The 17,360-nt window shown below is 42.7% G+C and overlaps 1 protein-coding gene across 1 annotated transcript in view; it reads right to left on the bottom strand.

Annotated features, from left to right (window-relative positions):
- Positions 1–309: 309 nt before the first annotated feature.
- Positions 310–17,360, bottom strand: part of piezo2b (piezo-type mechanosensitive ion channel component 2b) — an 82,547-nt gene continuing 65,496 nt past the window's right edge. The window contains exons 38-54 of the mRNA XM_071924320.2: positions 16,561–16,734; positions 15,472–16,194; positions 14,608–14,866; positions 13,758–13,937; positions 12,539–12,848; positions 11,703–11,835; positions 10,820–10,967; positions 10,439–10,653; positions 9,483–9,641; positions 8,023–8,170; positions 7,473–7,661; positions 6,070–6,162; positions 5,442–5,611; positions 4,008–4,121; positions 3,237–3,316; positions 2,622–2,820; positions 310–1,893 (exon numbers count right to left, since the gene is read on the bottom strand). Coding sequence (XP_071780421.2) covers positions 1,641–1,893; positions 2,622–2,820; positions 3,237–3,316; positions 4,008–4,121; positions 5,442–5,611; positions 6,070–6,162; positions 7,473–7,661; positions 8,023–8,170; positions 9,483–9,641; positions 10,439–10,653; positions 10,820–10,967; positions 11,703–11,835; positions 12,539–12,848; positions 13,758–13,937; positions 14,608–14,866; positions 15,472–16,194; positions 16,561–16,734 — 3,547 coding nt within the window. The 3' untranslated portion in view covers positions 310–1,640. The remainder of the gene's footprint in view (positions 1,894–2,621; positions 2,821–3,236; positions 3,317–4,007; positions 4,122–5,441; positions 5,612–6,069; positions 6,163–7,472; positions 7,662–8,022; positions 8,171–9,482; positions 9,642–10,438; positions 10,654–10,819; positions 10,968–11,702; positions 11,836–12,538; positions 12,849–13,757; positions 13,938–14,607; positions 14,867–15,471; positions 16,195–16,560; positions 16,735–17,360) is intronic.

Genomic DNA, 17,360 nt, shown 5'->3' on the forward strand with positions numbered 1-17,360 from the left:
AAGTAGCTTAACATCATACTGAAGTAGCAAAGGCTGTTATGTAAAGCATTATAATTAGGAGGGTAAAAAACACATTGTAATGAATCACTTGATGAGTAATAATAAAACAGTACTGAGGCAGCAGGGTGGGTCAGTGGGTTCAGTCAACAGTCGACACTGAATCTCTCCACTCTTTGTAAGTTGCTTTAGAAGCAAAATCCCTACATTGTAATTGCTATTACACTTAATGAAAATAAGGATAAGTATGGATAAGGATAATAAGTCCTGTTCCACGAGGAAATGGCAACTAAATGCGAAACTTGACACCTTTCCAGATGTTTTATTTGCAGATCTCTGGACCTCTATCATACCACATTGCCTTAACATACAGGTACAGATTCACATTTCATTCCACCCCAACCCCTCCCCTACAATGGTATGTACATGTAATGAAAATTAGTCATGACAATAATGAAGTTTTCTTTCATGCTACAATGTCCTCTAATGCATAGTTTGGACCAAAGGGCTTCGTGTTTAAGCCCCTCGAGTGAGCAAAAGGGATATTTTTTTATTTTTTCTGTCTGCTCTTTCTTCCTCTTGACAGCTGACTGAAAGGCTGCGGGTGCCACAGTGTTCATGAGCTTGAGTGTTAAAAACAGCAAGAGGTTCGCAAGTGATGTGCAAGAGTCTGCCGCTTGATGCACATGATACCCTGATTCAAAAATAGCCCTCCCCCCGGGCTTAGACCGCCAGCCTGGAGATGATGCAGAATATGATTATCAATTAATCCCACTCACTGTGAGGAAAACTGTCCAAAGTGATTCCTCCACCTTCTCAGAGTGCAGCCTTAAACTGTGCAGCAAACATACCAGGCATATAGTCCAGCTCACCAGATTTTTTTTTAACACTATCCACGTTAAATTTCATGCCACTTAAATAGTTCTCATCATCTTTCTACCATTCCATATTCTTTTAGACCATCAAAGCCTACATATAGTAAAGTACAACTCTGAAACATTTGAACATACACAGTGAATATCTGCGTTAACTTCTTCATGGTGAAAACAGCTCTTCCTGAGAAAGATATGTAGTTGATAACTGACGGTTTCAGTTCTTCATACAAACAAAATAAGGCAAGTAAAGATTGTCTAGTAATGCGTTTTTCCGTTGTGCCTCGGGAGTGGCTCTCTCGCAGCCTCTGACGTTAAAAAAAGGGGGGTGTGTGTTATGTTTACTGTGTCTGGGTCAGGACCGGCCTCTTCGCTCCATCCTCATCCTTTGGAAGCGGCCGGTCTCGGAGGACGAGAGCCCAATATTGCACAACCCCGCAATCCAAGAGTTCCAGTTGGAGAAGGTTGAAAATCCGAGTTTGTGCTCATGTGTTTATTATTATTGTGCACTTAACCGTTGGTGGGAAGCCCTTAATTAACGCTGTACCGCTGCCATCAGAGCTGATAAGTAGTAAAACCACAAGGACCGAGTCAGTCCTCGGCTTCTTTGTGCGCCCACAGCGGGTTTACAGGGGCAGTAGCAGCTGCTCACACCAACAGAGCGATTTAGCGACTGCGTGACCCGACCACTGAACGACGGGCCCCCCCTCCCCCCCCCGTCCCAAAGCTCTGACTCGGTCCGATCGGTCAGTCGTGACGGGGCGGGAGCGCTCACTCGGTTTTCTCCCGCGTCCACTTGATCATGGTCTCTGGCGAGCGGTAGAGGAAGATGAGTTTGGCGTACATGTCCTCCTCCAGGTCCAGCTCCCCCGTCTCTCGCACCAGGAAGATGTCGGTGCACAGCTTCAGGATGCGGTCCACGTTGGGCAGCTCCTCGAACATGATGGTGTGGGAGATGCCGCTGAAGAACTCGCGCACAAACTTGCCAATGACCAGAACCACCGAGGCGTACAGGCCCATGATGCTAGACAGGGTGGAGAGAAATGGAATCAGACAACATTTGGACTTTAGACGGCTTCTTACAAGGTTGTATATATCGTTTTTATGACCTCAACATGCCTCGTCTACTTCTACTTCAGTTTGTGATTTCCTAAATTTCTCAGAATGACTTTCGACAACCCATAGAGAGTGGACGTGAACAGCTGCGGGATATACAGTATGTGTAGGTGGAGAAAGCGCTAGCGATATCATAGTAAAAGCAAGAGAGCAAGAAAACGCAACATGTCTTGTGGCTGCATTGCATTCTGGTCTATCGAGGCTACTGTCGGTGGAGAAATTGGTCTCTCTGCCTCTTCTACGATGGATTTCTCCCAGTATGATTGTTGGTGCAAAATCGAGAGTCTAGCAAGAAGCCCTCGCTCTTTGATTCTGAGGGACTGAAACCAAAACCTGACGTTTGTTGTTGATGTTTTACAACAAAATGGACCAAGAAATGCAAGGTACATCACCAATAGCAGTTTTTTAACAGCATTAAAGTGGCAGCTTAACAGCCAGGTCACTCGGTGAATGTTAACGTAGCCACCGAACCCCGACAATCTCACTCACTGCAGGTCGCTCCGGATTAGTCTCTGATAAAGCCTAAAATGTAAAATGCAATGTGAATGTGCCACTGAAACACCAAGGCAAGTCCCAGGTGAAGTGCAACACCTCTCCCTACGTAGCAGAACGTTTTTTCAACATTGGTCCACCTACCCATATCCGGCCAGGAAGCCCAGGCTGGGCGGGCTGACTTGGTCGCTGAAGACGTAGACCTCCAGGCCCGCATCGAACTTGCCATCCCTCTTATTTATCGGGCCCAGTTCTGTCTGGTTGACGATCCACCACTCCTGGATCTCGCCCGAGTTGTTTTGCCGTCGCTCCAAGGACAGAGTTATGTTCATCATCTTATCGTCTAAAAAAATGAAGGATGAAGGAGTCTAATTTAGTCTAAATAAAACTTGATAATACAACTAGAAAATGACAAAACTCTACTTGAAGGGTTTCATTACTAAGTATTACATCCTTTTTGGAAAAAAAATGTTTGCAATATTTAAAAAACAGATGATTCTGTCCAATTCTGTACTATTTTGTTAAAGGTGACTCAAAACTTTTAACAGTAACCTATAAAGTACTTTACATTCATGCAAGCAATCTTTTTAGGTTTGCTGGTGTCAGTTCATTGAAATGGTGGATATTTCATTTTGGATAGAGGCTCTTAAATTTCAACGCAACATTCATGCAACATCCAATCCACACAGTAACAAAAAACGTGCAAGTCGGAGAGCCTCGGACAATAAAGGCTTTTGACAAAAGTGCCAACTGGTTCACCTTTATAAAGCTGCTCGACAGGCTTGGCATCGGAGTCGCTGGGGGCTCGGAGGAACCGTGGGAAAATATCTGTGAGGATCCTGCAGAGAACCAGAGCACAGCAGGCTGTTACTGAGGAAAAACACATTCTACATAACTTATTTTTATATTAAGTTCTGCTGCAGCATAACAGTGAAAAAGAAAAACAACACGTAGAACACATTTTTCACAGACATCAGACTCGTGGTTTTACATTTTGGTGACGGTGTTCTCATTAATTGGCTTCCTCTTTGTTGGCAGTGTAGAAACTTGCCCTAATTTGTATTGTCCTGCTTGATTCTCAAAGTGTAGTAGGTCATTTTAACTAGCAACACCGCCAGCTCCTTCTAATTTCAATTCAGAAATTAGACGATTCAACAAGATTTCAGCAAACTTCCAGATCTTGGGAAGTTTCAGAATGCTAGGAAAAAAATTTCCTAGAAACATTTCAGGAGTAAGTGGTTCCACGGTCATAAAATGTAAAGTACCTAATCGAATAAATGCTGAAAGAAGGATGGTGGGAGTTTGTGAAAATTTGCAGCTGAGGTGTGCCGATTCGTAGTCATTATGGTTTCACGATAATACAACACATACTTCCTTTTATTAACTAGATACTGCTAAAAAATATCAGATATCTAATATCAGATACAAATATCTTGTATTTTGATGTTTGATGGCGCACAGTGATAGAGGAGTGAAGTGTCTCATCCCTGACTGACCGTCATGGGGAGAATAACCAGCCAGTATACTCACACTTCTTGGCGGGTCCCATTTAAGAGCTGAATGAGCTCCAACTTTGTGGTGTTAAGTAGATGCGTCACCCGTTTCCCTGACGCTATTTCAGCCTTGGCACCGAGACTGAGGTTCCTGATTGGATCACAACAAAAAAACATAAAACATTGAAATTAAGATTTTCCACCTGAGCTACAAAAACGTAGCAGCCTCTTAGTGGGGTACATTTTTAACTTTGGTCAATTGTTTTCTTCACCAGCTATAAGCTTGCAGCTAGCATTGACACTAACATTTTCAATGAGGAATTCTAACAATCCTAATACAGTGGTTCTCAACCTTTTTGGCTTCTGACCCTTTAAAACGAAGCCAAGCGTACTGGCGACCCCCATCACAGGCGCCACATGTTTATACACAGTTCAACCAAAGAATGATTTTCCCTTATCAGGCTGTTTCATTTAATTAGTTATCAGAGGAGGCCTAGAGGCTTAAAACTATTCAGTATTCCACAAAAAAAGCAAAAGTTTGAGAAAAACTTGGAAAAAATAGAATGATAATAAATGTGTATAGTAGAGATATGTTTTTTCTTCCTATCCCATAAATCATCTGGCGACCTCCCCCTAAATTATCTCGCGACCCCCTGGCGTGTCCCGACCCCCAGGTTGAGAACCACTGTCCTAGTAAGCCACATTAGTTAAAGCGATGGACCGATGTACAAAGAATCTGAATCAGAATGAAATCGCGTACAATACATGCATGGTGGCATTGGTGCAGAGACATATCGACAACTAACACACAGTAGGAACTCAGCTCATACCAGCAGACAACAGACCCTCACATTCAGTGCAACACAGACTGTGGACTTTACATATCGCTCTACATAAATACAAACAAACATGCTATCCCTCTGTGTAACCAGGAAACGTGGCATGCAGTATGTTGCAGCAGAATGTTCCCCCCCTTAATATGGAAAGTTTCTAGTGAGGAAAAATAACTAAACTAACTAACGAAAAGATTTGTTTTGTTTTTCTGCATCGAAATCTGAATCACTTTATTCACCAAGTACAACACTGAAGCAGGGAGTTATGAACAACTAACACTGTAACCAGGGACCCACCTAAACTCAGTGTACCCACCTTTTTATTTAATCTGTAATGATGTAAATTCATACTATACAGCATACTAAGTAGTATCAAACAGATTTAAGTTTTATGAAAATAGGGGCTTTTAAGGGGGGAAAAGTATAACTTGATATGGAAAAGATATTTGATTTTTGTCTATATTGGTGGTTGTGATCATCGCCAACTGGAGGTCATAGTTCACTTTTTTATGCACCACTACATCACTGATTGTAACATAATTAGTTAGAAGCAGGCATATATGCACGATACACAACAAACTAGTAGACTGTACACACTTTATCGCTCTAAACACATTTGTCATTTTATGCCTGTGTACCTTTGAATGGACCAGGACACTGTGATGGGGAACTCCTCCTTGGAGTCCAGCATCTGCATCAGGTTGGTCCTGCTGGGCGGGCTGATGGTCCACAGGGAGTTGGAGCTTCCCTTCAGCTCGGCGATGATCAGGTCTTCTGCCGTGTAACCCTCCAGCCACTGCAGCGCTCCCTAGCCCAGGCACAAAACCATATTGCCATGTATCATATAGAAGAGAATGACTACCAGCTGTAATTGTGCGTCTTGTGTTTTGTTCTGCTTCCTTCTGTTTGTCCTATATCATTCTGTACGATTGATTGTTGATCAGTTCGATCTTCGGCTCGTTCTCTGTACAGTCCTTTGAGACATGCTTGTGATAAAGGGCTATATAAATAAACTTGAACTTGAAGAGAATAGAATAGAACAGAATAGAGTGGACTTGGGTTGTTGATTGTTGAATTTGGGGCACACATACACAGTGTATCTGACATTATCAATGTTATCTGTATTTATCCCTTTCAATGCAGTATAATTCTCCACACATTTACAGTACATTCATCATGCAGCTAGCTGGGCTTTTTTTAAGTTTATATCCAAAGTATGTAACTGATGTTTTGTATCAAAAGTATACAAGATGTTAGTGCACTTACATCTTGACCGTAATATGACAAGCAAAAGGTCTTTAATTGCGCTTCAGTCACATTTTGCAGCTGTTTTTGCTGAGCGCTCATGGTGAAGATGGGCTGGAAAAAAGAGAAAAGAAACAGAATCTGTAGTTATAACGGCAGAAATACACTTCTGAAGGTACTCATTTCTTTTTGCACAGATTCCACATTCAAACAAGTTAGATTAATCCTACTATCAAAATCACAAGAAGGCCATATTTAGAACAGCATATATTTTACCCCAGAAACGTCTCCAAAATTAGGCATTTCATTCAGTTTTGGACCTAGAAAAATTGATCCATGTTTTTGTTTCTGCTAAATTAGGTTACGGCAATGAACTAACCTACTTTCCAGCTGTCCCAATTCCACAGTCAAAAACATTACACTCACTCAGACGCTCAGCAGCCACAATACCCACACAAACTAGAAAATATGATCACATTACCCTGGCTTTTGTCTCTCTTTATTGGCTTTTAACTGTTATTTGTTTGTCTCTCTGGTTATTTCTGTTTGTTCTTTGTTTCGCTGTAAAGCACTTGACAAACTTGTTTAGCTGAACATGACTTATTAATACATTTCATGTGAATTAATTTCAAATAAGGACTTATCTCATATAGTATATTAGCAAACACCAGTGGAAATCATAATTAATATAATATGCTACTGCCCCTAATAATCGATCTATGTCTTTGTAAGCAGTAAAGCAGTAAACACCACTTTGCCCATCTGTGACTTTGCCAAAGCTGCAACACTGGAACAAGTCTTCAGCTTTGACTGAATACTGTGCTTGCAGTGTGTTTATGTTCAGTCTACTGTCAAACAGTGCGTCTGGTCTATATTATATGTGAGGTCAAGCTACATTTTGTCTTGCACCTATTGTGCGTGTCAGTCCCTTATTGTGTGACCGTCTGGCAATGTGTTAACACCAATTAACCAGGTCAAATTCCTTGTGCACCCATCCTTGGTTAATTAAAGGGGCCCCATTACAGGAATTCAAATCTTAAAAAATTCATCCATTTTTACATACAGCTTTAGACAATCTCCAGTCAACGCATCACAAATGGACTTGGTCCTGATTGGCTCTCCTCACGTAACAATTACTAAAATGCCTCCAATCAGGTCAGTTTGCAGCATTTGAACTGGAAAGCCTCCAATCATCCGGTTTACCTCATTTGAATTAGAGGAGGATCAGGATCCAGTATTGTGAGGACTTAGTCTTCAAATTCAATCACTAAAGGTTACATTTATTTGCAAAATTTATGCAAAATATCATGAACATTATTCTTATCCTGATCCATAGTGTATATTTGAAGGCAAAAATCATAAAAAAATGCATAACATGGGACCTTTAAAGTAATTGTGACTCAGATTTTGAACGCTGCCCACACCTGAAAGCCGGCCATGGTGATTTTGAGCGAGACGTCCTGAGGCGTGTTGACCACTCCAGCTACAGACTTGACCAGGGACATGAAGAGCAGCGGGAACCAGACGATGCAGATCAGCAGCATCACTATCATCCCTCCCATCCCGTACTTCACCACCTTCTTCTTCTTCTGGCCTCGCGGCTGAGGGTATCTCTGTGGAGGGATGAGAGAAACAACAGGTTAGATGTGAGGTGTGTCACTGCACCTGGATGCAGATTGTTTGGGATTGTTTGGGATTGTTTTTTAATGCATTGCTAGCCAGAAAGTGCTAGCTAGAAAGTGACTGTCCACAAAATTCTCTTTCAACTATATTTCAGCCAATGCAATTTTATGATTTTTCTTGATCTTGCGAGTTCACTGCTCAAAAGCCATGAGACAACAAACAAGCTTGGGTAATGTTAGAAAAAAAGCTGACAACTTTGATGAATAATAAAAGTAAATTTCAACAGAATTCAAGTATGAGAGGTTCTGAAAGTGCCACTCCCTCACTGGACAAAACCATAATGATCAAGACCTTCTCAGACTCCCGCCAACATTTGAGGACGAAGATGTGAGCGTAGATGTCCTCCACGCAGATCCAGCTGGACAGAGACAGCGAGGTGTCGGTCCAGACCCAGTCCATCACCGCCCTCAGCTCCGTCAGGAACGGCACCAGGCGGAACCTGGGGACAACAGTCGCATCTTAGTTATCCTGTTAAAATATGGGGCTTCAAAAAATAACACCAGATTCAAGATCATTATTCACAAAATACGCTCATTCATTTAATGTATGAGCTTTATGCTGCTCCATTTTCTTGGAATCTATTACAAAAAGATCTTATCGGAATTGATCAATTTAAAGAACAAATTGGAGACCTGCTTTCACAGAGTGCTCATGATGTTGACTGATGTGTTGAAGCTTGTTATTGCGTCTTTATTTTCTTGTGTTTTTACCATCATGTTTTTCTTCTTGATTATTTTTATGTAATGTTGTATTGTGTTGTATGAAACTCTCTATGCTGCCTTTATTGGCCAGGGCCGACTTGAAAAAGAGATGCAAATCTCAACGTGACTACGCTGGTTAAAGGATACGGCTGGTGTTTTTAAATACATTTCTTATCGTCAACAAATCCTATGAAAATAACAAAATCAACAGTGTGTTTGCTCTACTCCTGTTACTTTCCGACTTCCCATGTTCCCTTTTTAGCCTTCAACCTGGAAGTCATTGGCTCCAATTGTAAGCTAAAAACCTTGAAATACAGCTCACAAAGACATAGTTTCAATTTTAAAAATCACTAACTGTTACCATGAAAAGTCAGGCTGTTGTAGTTATTACCAAATCAAATTCAAATGGGAACAAATTCTTCATTAAGCCGGGGACTATTTTCGGTGCTACAGAACTACTTTCCTGAGATCGCAAAGTGTTTACAGCTTATTAAGTTGTTTGAGGAAAAAGTCGGCTGGCCCGGTGCATCGTGATGATGAAATATGTTGCCCAGAGCAACGGCATGGCTCTTTGACGTGTTTTTAATCGTTTTTTTAATACAATGGATTTCTATGGCTGCTGGGACATGAGGCTGCATTGGGTATCGGCTACATGGACGAGACTTGTTAGCAAAACAAATTCATTGCTGATTTTGTTATTTTCATAGGATTTGTTGACGGTAAGAAATGCATTAAAAAACACCAGCCTTATCCTTTAAATAAAGGATGAATACATAACATAAATAAAAATGCCTGCTATGCTGAAAACTTGCAAATACAAATGTTGATGTCCAAAGGAAAAGGAGTAATGTTTGCCAACGCTGACTTCCCCTTTAATAAATATCCTGTTTGCGTGGATTATTTTAAGAGTGAGATAATTCTAATCTGATTGTGTCTTTCTCCTTCTTTGTCTATTTTTGAAGCAGCAGCTAATCGTTAACAACAACATGACCGCTGCCCTGGACATGTTTGCCCAGTTGGAGGGAAGGATACATTCCCAGAGTTACTCACCCTTGAAACAGGAAGAGGTTGACATAATTGTAGCTCTTGGTGAGGAAGTTCCCCAGGACGCGAGTGGGATAACCGCAGCGGATCTGATAGGCCGACAGACCGAAGTAGATGCACTTGACAAAGTACCACATCTGAGCAACTGTGTTCTCGCTGAAACGCCTACAAAGAGGGAGAGAGGCAAAACACAGTTTGAAAAAGTGGCTAAAGAATGTTTTTGGTGTGTTTAACAGGAATATCATTTGTAAATAATACAGTAAAGCTTTAAAGACCCCATCCAATGACATCTTAAACAATTTTTGCAAACAAAATAATTGGATTACAAAACAAAGCAGGAGTAACTATTTCCTGCCAATTGTAAAAGGCAAAGGTTTACATCCCATCTTCATTCACCCTCTGCACACACAAACTTGTTTTTGATGGGGATTGTGATTGTATACTTCACCTTGCTTTCAGAGAGGCTTAGAATATTTTTCAAATATATTTTTGGGGCATTTTTGCCTTTATTTGATAGGTGACAGTAAAGAGAGAGGGGAATGACATGCCACAAAAGGTCCCAGGCCATTCGATTCGAACCCAGGACATCCTGGGTACATGTTATGTGGTTTAGCCAACTGAGCCACCAGGACACCTCAAAGCTTTAAAACTTAAATGGGGTGATGAGATCACTTAATGTCACTGCCTTTAATACTAAATATATCTGTGAAAAATTGATAAACCCCTGAACTACTGAAAAATGTTTTTAGGGTGCTGACAAGTGCAGGAAAAACCACTGTTACAAAGTATTGATTCTTACCTCACCAAAAAGTTCCTTTATTTTAAATGTTATAAAAAGTTTAGGTCCTGAAAAAGAGCAAACCTGAGAAACAAATTGTTCACTCCTAAACTTTTTACCTCATGGAAAATAAAGGAACTTTTCAGAATTTTATATGTGAAGTGACTCAAGATTTAGTTCCTACTTGTCTGTGACTCCTGGCAGGATGAAGAACATCCAGAAGTGGATGCCGAACACCAGGATGACCTGGAAGATGACCTTGCCCATGACGGTCTTCCTGAGGTAGAGGGCCCGGTCCACCACCATGGTCCCGAACTGGATCAGCACCATGACCAGGAAGGGACCTGGCACCTGGTCCTCCGACAGGGACGAGGTGATGTCTGCCCCGGCCGAGTGTTTCTAAGGGAGGAGGAAACTCGAAACATTTATTTAAATTGTGGAACAAATTAGATTTTTTTTCTTGATTCAGACAAAGGAGTTTATCAAGAAAGCTGAATGGATTTGTTCATAGTAGCGTTCATTTTTGTGGCTGTGTATTCCATCGAAGCTAATTTTTGAAACCTACGCCAAACGCCCAGAATCCAAACACAATGATGATGAAGTCGACGGTGTCAGCGAGGAACATCAGCACGTAGACGTCTGTTACGGCGCTGTACTCTGGATGGATCAGGTTATAGAAGAACTGGCGAATGGGCAGGTAGATCTCCATGGCTCTACAGAGGACAACAGTGGATAAAAACAAGAATTAATAAAAAAAACACTGATATTATGAGCTAAGAAATAGCTGAAAATTGTCAACAGTCCAGGTATTGTGCTGCTGCTGTCTCCCGCGTGATGAAATCATCCGTCCATCAGACATATCTCAAACACCACTGGTCTGATTTGGACAACCTCGGAGGGACGATGCATCATCTTCACACTGTGTTCCGTTTAAAAAAATGACACTGATTGGCCTGATGGGGGCGTTCAAACTAAATGTCTTGGACTCCACAGGACTGATTTTCACTAAATTTAGAGGGATGATGCATTTTGGCACTGTGTTGTGCCATTCATAAAAAATATATTGATTGTCCTGATGGGGACGCTTTAATTAAAGGTCAAAATGTCTGAGTTTGAAAGGCCGGAAACTGCTACACCACCAGTCCGACTGTGATGAAACTGGGAGGCATGGTGCATCTTGTCACTGACTGGACTGAAGGGGTGACTGCTTCATTCTTAGGGGACGACATGTTTACTTGTTTTTTACACCTTTATTCATCCAGGGAAGACTTTACGGCAACGCCCTCTACATTCACACACTTACACGCTTTCACACATGGGCGCTTCCCAGTACGACCACAGTATCCAACTGCTGGCCAATCAGCAGCTCCGCTAGAGCAGAAGGAATTTAAGAAAAAAACACCACAACTTCCTCAACTCAAATGAACTATAACTATGGTGCGTCATACCGCTTCATGGCGAACACTTTTCCTTTGATGAGCTGCTCTCTGAGCTTCTCCATGATCAGCTGTTTGCGGCTCTTCTGCTGGACGCTGGCCTCGCTGCCGTCCCTCCGGCTGCTGTTGCGGGAAGCGGTGCTTCCTGTGGAAACCATTTACATTTCTAGTCGTAAATGAGCCGTGGCGAGGCACGTCACTGACACAGCCTGAGATCCTCGAGCAGGGAGCTTTTGGACATCCAGAGGTCGAGGCTAAAGACCAGAAGAGCCCGTCTGGCTTTTTGTTATCCAAGGCTTTTGAAGGCCTGAGGAGCTAAGGCTGGAAATATCAGTATCATCTTTTAAATCTCTGCTCAACTTCAAAACATGTTTTCCAAAACAAGCTTTCATCTAGTTGCTTTTTTATTCTTATTTTATTTCTGTTGTATTTTCCTGATTTCTTCCATTTTAACACTGTTTGTAATTCATATCTGACTAATTTATTGCTTACTATTTTATTGGCCATTTATCTTACTGGCTTTCATTTACAGGATTACTGATTTATTCTCCGCAATTTAACTGTTTTGCAAAATGTTAAACAAATCAAAGTCTTTCTTCATCTTCTTTTTATTATTCTTGTTGTTACTATTATTGCTATTCCCATTATCATCTTTGACCTAAGATGAGACTCCGGAGAAGATTAATAATTATGCATACAATGAAACTACTACCACACACACCCTTTCAAGGGCCTTGTTCAAGTTCACCTCAATGGTCATTTTTGATGGAGGGGACTTTCCCGTTCAGTCTGTTCATATCTAAACTATATATAAAAAAAGGAAATAGACTAAAGCAAAGGGCCTTTACCTCTCTTGGACCTTGCAGAAGAGTGGGCAGAGCGGTGGGAAACGTGCGAGCCTCCGCTGGAGCTCTTGCGGCGCTGGTAGGTCTGCTGCTGGGGGTGGTGCACCTGAACGTGCACCGAATCTACAGACGTCCCAAAGCTCATGGACCTCAAGGTGTGGGTGGAGCCTCTCCTCTCGTGGGTCAGCGAGGGGGCGGGCTCCATCTCTTTCTCGCTCTCCTCCTTGTCTCTTGCTCCCTCGTCCTCGGACATGTCCCGATGGAGGAGCTCTTTCTTTTGTTTGGGGTCGTCCTCGTCCCACAGACCGTGGCACTGGAAATGGAACGGTGGAGTAAGAATGCAGGGTGTGTAAAAAATGGTACTGGGAGTGCAGTCGCATAGTCAAAATTGATCTCAAACAAACCCAATCATAACATTTCTCCCATAAAGGGCTAATTAAAACTTTTCCTTATTACTTTACTTTTAAATCTTTTCCTTATTGAGAGAGGAGGACGACTGAGAAGAACACAGAGAAGGAGAGACGCTGGAGAGAAGGTTCTAGCAAGATCTGATCTTAGTGCAGTAGGGATGCATGCAGTTCTAAAGGCAGGCATCTTAACTAGGGTTACACAGATATATCGGCTTGCCAATATTGGCCTTTTATTAAATATCGGCCAGTCAGTGTCATCCACTGCCGATATGATGGAGGTTCCTCCTTGACCACAGCTGCATAAAAACAGTCTAAATGCAGTCATCTATCCCAGAGTTCCCCCTACTACAGAATTGTTGCAGTGGGTCACCCTGCCTTAAAGAGCTGCTAACAAACCTCCAAAAGTTTCATTAGTGCGGGTTTCAGTGGAGAGTTTTAGTGTCACATGATGGTCTAAATGCTGTTTCAGAGGTTTTTCCATCCTGAGAAGAATACTTTTCCGAGGGAAACATTGAATACTCAAATTTAAAGCTATTGAATATCAGCACAAAATATCGGCTATCGGCACCTTGAATTAAAAAATATCAGCATCAGCCTTCAAAAATCTACATCTGTCAAACCCTAGCACCTTGAGATTTCGCAAGCACCTTGAGATTTCGCTGTATTTTAAAGTGTGCTATATAAATAAAATTCTTTATTATTACTATTAGTAGTTTTAACCACAACTACACCATCTCTGAGATCAGCTGCCAGTATTTTATGTGAATGACTAATTGTGTGTAATATGAGACATATTCTGTGTTCTGCGGCACCTTCAGGATGGATCTGTGGAAGAAGAGGGCCAGTAACTGGACCAGGTCATAGTGGACATAACCATCCTTCTTCTCCACACCAATGATGTTGGGAGGGTAATACGGTTTATTCTTCTTGATCTGGTTCTGGTTGAAGGGGAAGAAGCCAAACTGGAAGAAGTACTTGGTGACGATGGTGACCTGGCGGGAAAAAAAAAACATGAAACAGTCTGGATTGCAGATTATTGAAAGATCAAGCTTTGCTTTTGGACCTAACAAGGCGTTGTATAGATATTATTCAGTCATTATCTCACTAATAATCAGTTATAAGATTGCACTTTATTAATCTCCTAGACGAAATTCAGGTGTCACAATAAAAGTTATAATAAAAGTACAATGTAATTATGTACTGCATTTTCAGTTATCTTACCCTTTAGATTAATGCATGTATTCATCTTTGACTATGTGTCATACCAAACCTGTGCCAAATACTAGCTGCAAATAATTCTTAGTGTTTGTTTTAACGTGCAGGGAGCTGATGGGTGGGTTTACCACAACAGGAACAAAATACTATACGTATACTCAATTGACTTTCACTTTTCTGCGTTTGTCTTAACTTTCTGGCATTGATTGTATTTGTGCTATGTGGCAAATTCTACCCACGTGCCTCCTAAGTAGGCTAAAGCAAACCCTAAATGTTGTTTGCAAGTACTATTTGGCCCAGGTCTGCACCATACATGTAGAGTTCTATTCCAATCATGAGACACACTTAAAAAATGATGAACACAAATGTACTTTTTAAAGGACAGTAGGCAACCTAACCCAGACTAGACCCTGCTCTATTTTAGAAGCGTCCGGAGATTTTCGATACCTCCGTATAGACGATGGCGGTCATCCAGAAGCGTTTGCTGGGCCGAGGCACAGACAGCATGGCCCAGAGGAAGATGGTGATGGGAAGGACCAGCGTGGCGCAGGAGGCGGACACCATGTGATTGATGATGATGACCAGGTAGCACACCATCTCTGAGTGGGCCACCAGCATGTTGTACAGGGCGTAGCACAGCTGGAGGATGAGAGGCTGGCCATGGTAGAATTTGTCTGACTTCTCCAGCTCCTCGTCGTAAAACATCCTGGGGAGAGGGAAGGACAGGGAGGAGTTGAGGGATTTTCATCGCGTTAATACTAAACAGAAATTGGTGTTTGATTATTTCGGTGTTTTATTTTTATGATTCTAAAAGGTGATAGAAATGTCAATCAATGGGTTTACAATTCCCTTACTTAAAATTCATGTGACTTTTTTCAATGCCCGTGAATTATTCCCAACTTGCGGCTTGTTCCTGCTTCATACAAAACGGATGTGACAGAGTGTGTGTGTGGTCAAAATGGCGTAATTGCGGACAAAATGACGCATGGGTGCGTCAGCTGCATTTGTGAGTTGCACACAATGTCACACACCGCTTGAAATTTGAAACAAACAAAAGCGGTGCCGCAGTTAGACGACACACCTCCATTGAGGATTGGCTGAATGAAGAGGAAGTGGAATAGTTTATTTTTTCTTGTTGGGGATTGTGTAGAGCTGAATTTAAACAGGCATTACTTTGTAAAATTATTGATATGGCTCTGCATCAATGCCACTGAGATAAGTTCCTGTACACTTATTGTACAAATAAACTAATTCTTATTCTGTTCAGTTCTGATTCCTGTGAAGCTTCACTGCTGTTGTTTCTGGACTTACTTGTTGAGCAGCAGTTCGCTGGCGGTCAGCTCGGTGGTCATGGAGGGCAGCAGGAGGTCGGACCTGCTGTCTGAGCGGCTGTCTGGGGTCATAACCATCAGCCTCTTCCTATCCATGTCGCTCTCATCATCGCTGATCTCCAGACGGTCAAAGCTGACCGCCTTGCTGTAGCTGGGAGGCACGTCGGCGTCAGAGGTCTTGGAAGCGTCCGTGTCGGGGGTGTAGAGCAGCCCCGCCCGCCCCTCTGTCTGCATGTAGTCCTGCCGTCCGCTGCCGTCTTCGCTCTCCGTGTTGAAGTCCTTCTCCTGGGCAGAGGGGGCGCACTCTGCCTCCTCCAGCCTGAGGGAGGGGCCCTCATCTGGGCCAAAGGTCTCCCAGGGACCCTCCTCTCTGCCCTGGTCCTTCACTCCCTCCTGCCCATCCTCCTCCTGCCCCTCCTGCTCCTCGTACTGCTCCTGCTCCTCCTGCCTCTCCTCCTCCCTGTACTGCCCCTCCTCCTCCTCCTCCACCTCGTGCCCCTCCTCCTCCTCCTCCTCCTCCTTCTCCTCCCTGGGTTCTCCATCCCCCCAGGAGCCGCCCTCGGCCCCCTGACACTCCTCCGGCTGTTGGGGCTCCTGGGGCCCCTGCAGCTTGTCCTCCCCTTGATCCTGCTCGTCTTCTACTTCTTCTATGGTGTCTGTGGTTCCCTGTCTGGAGTAGAGTGTGATGCACTGGGTGGCTTCACTGCAGGGGAAAGCAACAGTGGCGTTTGGGTCAATTCACATTCAGTTCAGTCAATTCAGACAGCGGATTTTCCTCGAAATTCAAAAACTGGGGGAAATCTTTTGGCATAAATAAAAAGATTTGTATATGTAATCTATATAGATTAGAGAGTGAATTAAAAGTGAAATGACCCCAACCATGAATAACAGAGAGGACAGAGAAAGGCAATTTCTTAGCACTAACAGACCTTTTCATAATCATCCATGTTTAGTTTAGGAGACACAAACACAACAATCAGAAGTCCACAGATGCAATGGCATTGTGCATATCAATGGCATTGGCAGGTGATATGGGAGTGTATGGGGGGGTGATGCAGAGGCCAGGCACCTGGACACGAGGCTGCTCCCGCTGTCTGCTGAGGAGTTGGACATGTCCAGGCCGTACATCTTGCGCAGTTTGGGCCGGGCGCGCTCGCTGGTTTTGGGAATGCACTCTGGCATCCCATCGAGGTCATCCAGGGTGGATTGGCGAGAAAACAGCATGGTAGCCTCAGTAAAGGCACTGAGAGGTGAAGAGAGTGACAGATGGGATGATCAGTGATGAGAAGAAGGGATCCATCTTAGGTAACACGGCATGGGGATTCCCCATATACTGTTTGATGGAAAAATGTACCCTATAATGTCTAGGTCAATTCATATTAACATGAAAATTGACCGGGAAAATAGCCTTCGGTCTTGTAACCTCATGACCATAAAAAACAGAAGATGCAGCAAAAATGAAGTTGAAATGGCTCCTAAATATGATGACCACAGGATACTAATGAATAGCCTCACTACTATCCATAGTAGTCCTGTATAGCTCAATGTGTACAGCATGGCACAAACACCATCATGTTTGAGGGTTTGATTCCCACTGGACACACCTATGACAAAAATGTATATACGTACACCATGGATACTAATGATTAGAGACAGGTGTTATGAGGTACATGCCAGCATATTGGGAAGAATGACACCAAAATGATAGATTGTAATGTTTTCACCTCTTCCTCCCTGACAAAACAACAAAAATGCCTTAAATATGTGCAGTGGAAGGGTGTTTAAAAACCGCTTCTACAAACACGTTTCGCAGCCAAGCTTTGTTCAAACCAACAGAACTTCATTTTAAATTCTAGTCAAGATCCCGAG

The sequence above is a fragment of the Centroberyx gerrardi genome, chromosome 13, assembly GCF_048128805.1.
Source record: "Centroberyx gerrardi isolate f3 chromosome 13, fCenGer3.hap1.cur.20231027, whole genome shotgun sequence".
Taxonomy (NCBI): domain Eukaryota; kingdom Metazoa; phylum Chordata; class Actinopteri; order Beryciformes; family Berycidae; genus Centroberyx; species Centroberyx gerrardi.